At 35.8% G+C, this 6,480-nt stretch overlaps 1 protein-coding gene across 1 annotated transcript in view; it reads right to left on the bottom strand.

Annotated features, from left to right (window-relative positions):
• LOC103599206 (olfactory receptor 2G3-like) overlaps positions 1-964 on the bottom strand; it is a 2,045-nt gene extending 1,081 nt beyond the window's left edge. The window contains exon 1 of the mRNA XM_008583311.1: positions 947-964. Within this exon, the coding sequence (XP_008581533.1) occupies positions 947-964 (18 nt within the window). The remainder of the gene's footprint in view (positions 1-946) is intronic.
• Positions 965-6,480: the final 5,516 nt, after the last annotated feature.

Here is a 6,480-nt window from a genome sequence, read left to right as displayed (position 1 = left end):
TTCATGCTGTAAATTCATATGGTGAATTCAGAACAACTGTCCTTCCCTTCTTTGGTGTGTGGTATTCAGGAAGGGAGTAGGCTTTCTGGTCTTATGTATTGAATTATGAGGTTGAACCAGAATGGACAGGGTGGGGATGAGGGTAAGGAGGGCTCTTTATCAGGATGAAAAAGGCTGCCTCAGTTAAACTCAAGTGGAATTTTTATCTTGTAGAAGAGGCCAACATGTTTAATGGGCATTTAAAAAGTCCAAATTATAAATGCAAAAGTTTAAAATATATTCACCGACACAAAGCTTATATCCAAAGATCATAACCATACCTCATTTTTAGGACAAATAGGCATTTTCTACATGGCATTGGCAAAAATCACTCAGGGCTTAAATTTTTCCCCTAATATAATTGCATGTCCTGAAATTGTTTTATTACTTGTTGCAAAAATTAATCTTGGAAGTAAAATATATTAAGTAACTCTCAATGATTAATACTTTATATTAATTTCACTTATCATGTAAAAATAATAACAGAACTCAGTGGAAATGAAATGAAGTCAAGGGAAGGGTCACATGAGGAATCTGGGCACCCAATAACAGCCTGAAGTCACCGAGTGGTCCCTCAAAATAGGGAGAGGAGAGCACAGTACTCATGAGAGCACAATACTCATACTCAAAAAGAGAATGCGAAGAGACGCCTAAGGAGCAAACTAGATAATACAGACATCATGTGCATAATTTACATAAATAATATATTTCATATAACATATATTGAATATATATATTTCTAATTCTAATAAATGCACTCACAGTTATTCACGAACACAGACACATACATACGCATAACTCTTCCCATTCTCTCATTTTCCATCCATTTATCTACATTAAATAGTGCTCATTTTTCTTCTATCGAAGGAATAAAATAAAGCCAGACATGTTTCACTCTTGCTCTAACCTCTTTAAGGGGGCTCATTGCCACCTTACCCATCCCAGTCAAATAAGACTTTCTCCTGTGTTTTTAACACACACACAGTACCTCAAAAGAAATGCTATGAGAGATCAATTCACAGTCATGAATCAGTTCCTTATTTACAAGAATATGTTCATTTTAGGCTGTAGAAGAATTGTATTTCACTATGATGCAAATTTAGCATCACAGGTGCACCACATTATCTCCTGTCACCTAGATGAACCTCACTTTAAATCAGAATCTCAATTTATCATTAAAAGTTAAAAATCATGAGCATGGTGTAGATATAAAATCAAGGTATAAATAGAAGTGAATAAGTTGAAAGAGCGAAAGTTTTCAACATTTTGTTTCACACTGATAATCATGTTTTAGTACAAAAAAAGAAATTTAAGCCATAGAACTTAAGCTGTTATTACCTTGAAGTTACAAATCAGTGCCTAAGGCCCATGTACTAGTCGCAGGAACTGTTATTTGACATTGGAGATCCCTGAAGATCTACAAATCAGTAGAGACTAGAAGAAGACAGAGGACACTGAATCTGAAAATGTCCCAGGGACACAGTTCTCCCAATAAAGCAATTAATAACAGGCTCTCTAGTATCCAAAGATGAAGTGTCCAAGGAGATCACTCTGAAAGGATACTTGTGCCTCTCTGATCTTTCAACATTGTTCAAAACTAAGCTAAACTGCAAAGATGTTTAACTTCTCCCCTCATAACCTCCCAATGTTGAGTTTTCTCATTTCTGCTATATCATGTTAAATTTCTATCAATAATCTATTACGTAGTACATATTGAAGTACATACACTAAATATGTCCCGTTGGCTCATACCTTCAAATTCTTTTCATCATAATTTTAAATTTTCTGTCACCTTTTCCTTTCCTCACATCTACGCTGTAAAACTACAGGTCTGGAGCATTTCAACAGGGCCTTTTTCTTCACTTCTTATTCCCTTGAGTGTTGCTGGAGATCGACATACACATATGTTGACTGGTGCTCTTAAAAATTTCTGGTCTCTCTTAACTTCAAATGGGCCTTTTCCAGAAATCTGTATGTGTTCTGCTGTTTGTCTCTTCCATCTCCATCGGAAAAGTTCAACAAATTCTTAAATCCTCCCACTCAGTGTCCCATATCCCTCACGCAGGTCTTGTTCTGACTTCCAAGTAAAACAGAGGCCCCAGGCAGAAATTCCATTAACCTGCCTACCACATATAAAGGTATCCACATTCATATGGGATCCTTCATGCTTTTCTTCACAGCCCAATACAAGAGGTGAACCTTTTTTTGTCTAAGGCTAATTCTTCCAGTATTTTAGAGTCCAAGGAAAAATCATGCACATTCAGGTTCTAGTCAGGTGATATTAATGACTGAGTGAATCAGGTATAAGAAAAACTACTGCAGTAATACAGTGATGAATGGAAACATTTTGCTAAGGTTTATACTGTTATAAAAGAGTGGTAGAGACTTTGACAAACTTTATAGCACACGCCCCACCTGAGGGAAACAACAAGTGCTCAGCTCCAGTTGACTGATTTTCTATGCATTCAGTCCCAGGACTGCAAAATATTCAGAATCTTCAACAGAATCTGGATTTTTATACAAGTCTATTGCTTTTTTGAAAATAATTATTTTATATACAAAAAATAAACAGCTCGTAAAGGTGAAGCTCGATGAAAGGCACAGCTTTATTACATAGTGAACATATCTTGATCAAGAAGTAAAACATAAAAAACACTCCAGATCAACTCCCAAATCCATTTCTATATATACTTGTTTTATCTGTCCCCACGTAACCATTATTATATTTTCTGAACTATATATATAAAACCATTATTATGATATTTTCTGAACTATATATATAAAAATGCAGCATTATTTATATGATAAAATCTATGTAACATGTAAATTAAATTTTATTGTTAATAAAAAGTATTTCATATAACACTATATATTCTCTCAAGGCACAATTCATATTCAGGGATGTATTTTAAATCCACCTGAGTACAAACAGCAGGTATAATGTAATGATTAATGGGATGAAGAAAAGAGGAGAAATAATAAAATTATAAAACAATAAAATAGAGTATCCTATTTTATTGATCAATAAGAGTTTTGCATTATGAAACCTGGGATAATGGGATATGACTCAATTCTATGCAAATTCAATTCTACTGTCTAAAAAGAATATAAATATATATATACACACACCCACACACACATATGGGTGTGGGTATGTGTGTGTATATGTAGGTATATGTATGTATGTGTGTGTATATATGTAAATAAAATACTAGCAGAGAAGGTTTTTACTCTTTGGCAGTTGTAGTTTGATTAATGAGGGTCTAGGTTTTGGGACTGACTGTCTTTTGAAGTCGTACGTATAAGGAATGAAGCCTATTCTTTGATCAAGTTTATCTGTGGCCAAAAGGAAAAACGGAGAGGAGTAGCTAAATGGAATTAATGAATAAAAATATGTATGTGTTCAAACATTTAAGATATGTGAGTACTTATTTATTATCAGAGTAAAGAGTCACAGATAACAAATGCTGAGATAAAATATACAGGAGAGGAGGAAAGAATAAAATCAAAGAGTTTTGGTCCTTGTGGAAATCAGAAAAGATGGAAAACAGAACACAGCTGGAGGGATTACATGCAAAAAGTGAAAGGGCAATACTTCCACTGAGACTGGAGAGCAGGAAGAAGAATGAAGGGAAACCTTCCTAGCTGTAGGGCTGTATTTTCTGTTTCAGTGAAAAATAAAATTAGCCTTACACCTGTTTCCCATGATAGAATTGGATTTCATTCTAGATTTCTTCCTCCCTATCAGCAAATCCCATGGATTCTGCCTTCTTAATATACTTGACTCACTTCTCCTTTCTCCACATATCTCACTCACCATACTATAAATGAGCACTTTACAGACTGTCACAGGACACATTCTCAGGAGCTCCTATCTGCTGAAGCTGGAGAAATGCTGGTTAGGAACATCACCATCAAGAGATAAGTGCTCATTTATCTGTATTGTTCTTACTGTGCTCTAACTCTCTGCTAGATGTCTTCTCTTTACCTTGCAATATTCTTTCTCAAGAGAAAGTTTGTTAAATGGGGTTCAGTCTTTGTTTCAGCTGCGGTCTCAAAAGTCAAGAAGAAACAGTAGCTGCAACAATCTCCACATTCCAAATGAAGACGCTCATCCACTTATGCAGGACTTTCAAAGGAGGTGTACTGGCAGCTGGTTTTGTGACTATATTAGGGAGGCTAGAAAATGCTATAGTAACAAAACATGTAAAACGTCTCCATGGCTTACTACAACAAATATTTCTTTCTCATACAGTATGTCTCTTAAGTTCACTACAAACTCTGCCACATGTCTCCCTCTTAGGATCACAGACTGACAGAGTTGCCAGCATCCTTAATATTGCTAGTAGCTATAGGAGAAGGAAAGAGAGAGCTCTGGAGGATCTTACATTGGCAATTATATGTTCTGGCCTGGAAATAACACAGGTTACTTTTGCTCACAACTCACTGGCCAGAACTGGGGCTTACCCAACTTCAAAGGTTTATCTATCTGCATGTTGGGATGGAGAGGGACAGCCTTGTTACACGCTAAGGGAGCTGAAAGTCATGGAAAACATTATGAATACTCACTATGGTGGCCCTTAGCTGATCATTCCTATTCAGATTGGAGAAATGAGAGATGGGACTTGAAGAACAAAATGTGGATTCATTTGGTGAGGAACATGTTGCACATTCTTCCTTCTCACCTCTAGCCAGGTATAAAGTATTTGGTGGATGACTTGGAAATTTTGGTAGGTGTTGCTGGCTGTTTGGTGAATAGAGCAAGTGGATTTATAGTAATTGTGTAAAAATACATAAATATGAGAGACTGAGTGAAGCAGTCTTTAGCTACATAGTAGAGAAAACCTTGCTGCTTAACTTCTCCTTTTTCAAGGTTCAGAAACTGCTTTTATCAAGCTAGAGGCATAAAATAAGATGCACAAGGTGGGGAACTAGAGGCTTTTGTTACATTCATATTCCCATTGCAGGGTCTCAGACTGGAACAGGCTTAAATTACAGGAGGCAGAGAGGAGACACAGAATGTTTAATCACAAATTAATTGTGACCTGAGAGCAGACATTTTAATTACTGAGATGAGAATTTTTTTTAGTAAAAGTGGACTTCTTTTACCATTTGAAAATGACCAGAAAAATCATGGCAAATTCTAAGATGAAAAGAACCACTACCGTGGTATGGACAACAGAAATAAAAGAATAAAGCAAATTTTTTCTTCTGTTTTAGTAATGCCGGTTGAGTAGTCTCATCATTGTTAACATATTGGTAGGCAAGCCCTGCTGAGCTTTGCTAGGAGCCACACACTCTGCCAAGCAGGTTACATGCATTCTCTATGAAGTTGATACTATTTCATTCAGTATAGATTTGGAAACTTTATCTTCTAGAGGTTAGGAAATTTGTTTTGAGAATTATAACCTAGTTTGGCATGACTCTAGTGTCCAAAACCTTGTACATTACAAGGCATTCCCTAGAGCTCAGAGGATTGTGCACCCTTCCTAGCATAATATACAGATCCTTCTGTGATTTGTTCATTTTACTCTGCAAGTGTATTTCCTATCATTTCCTATTATACTTTCTCTCCCCTAACTATAATAGAATACTTGAATTCCTTGGAAGATCCAGTTTTTTTATATATATTAATCAGTACATAAAAAATGACATGATAATGCTGAGGAGGAAGAAGTTACAACGGAGTGATAAGGACATATTTTTGGAATGGATGAGATTTAAGTTTGACTTTGAGAAATAGATAAGGTATAAAGTGCATAAGATTAATTAAAAAATTCAGAAACTGCTGGGTGTTTAAATAGAAATTGAACATAGGTTGAATGAAGGTATGCTGAGAAAGATAGATGAGATAAATTTGACCAAGATGATAGAGAACCTGAGATTTTATGCTTTTCTAGAATTTATTCTGTAATGATTTGGGAACCATTTAATAATACAATAGAATAGTCATATATGGAAGATAATTCTTATAGAATAATCAAAATTATCATGAAGAAAAAAATGAGATTAAGAGAACAACTTGGAATTTTAAAAAATTCAGTCATAGGTACCAACACTTTAAGTGCCTCAGAGGTTAGAGGTGACCTACAGGAGATCTTTGGGCCAGGCATGAGAGTCTGTGGTAAGGCAGAAAGCATACTACACAGCTGAGGGCATTCACAGTCATTAAAGTAACTGCTCTCCAAACCAAGCATGCTCAGAAATCCATTGCAGCTAAGGGCTGCATGTTTGCAATCTTTGTTAGGAGCAAGATAGGGGATTTAAATTAGGGCAGTGTCAGTCTGAATAAGATGAAGGGAATGGGCTATGAGGACTCTAGGAGTTAGAATTGAGAATATGCATGTGAAGGTAAGGTAGACCTAAATGCAATGCAGGACTCAATATTTAGAGTTTATGCTGTATCAGAGGAGTTACCACAAAGAAAGGTCATACTTAGGT

This window comes from Galeopterus variegatus, unplaced genomic scaffold, assembly GCF_000696425.1.
Source record: "Galeopterus variegatus unplaced genomic scaffold, G_variegatus-3.0.2 Scaffold2884, whole genome shotgun sequence".
Taxonomy (NCBI): domain Eukaryota; kingdom Metazoa; phylum Chordata; class Mammalia; order Dermoptera; family Cynocephalidae; genus Galeopterus; species Galeopterus variegatus.
The sequence above is the reverse complement of the archived record's forward strand: the minus strand, read 5'-3'. Positions and strand labels throughout refer to the sequence as shown.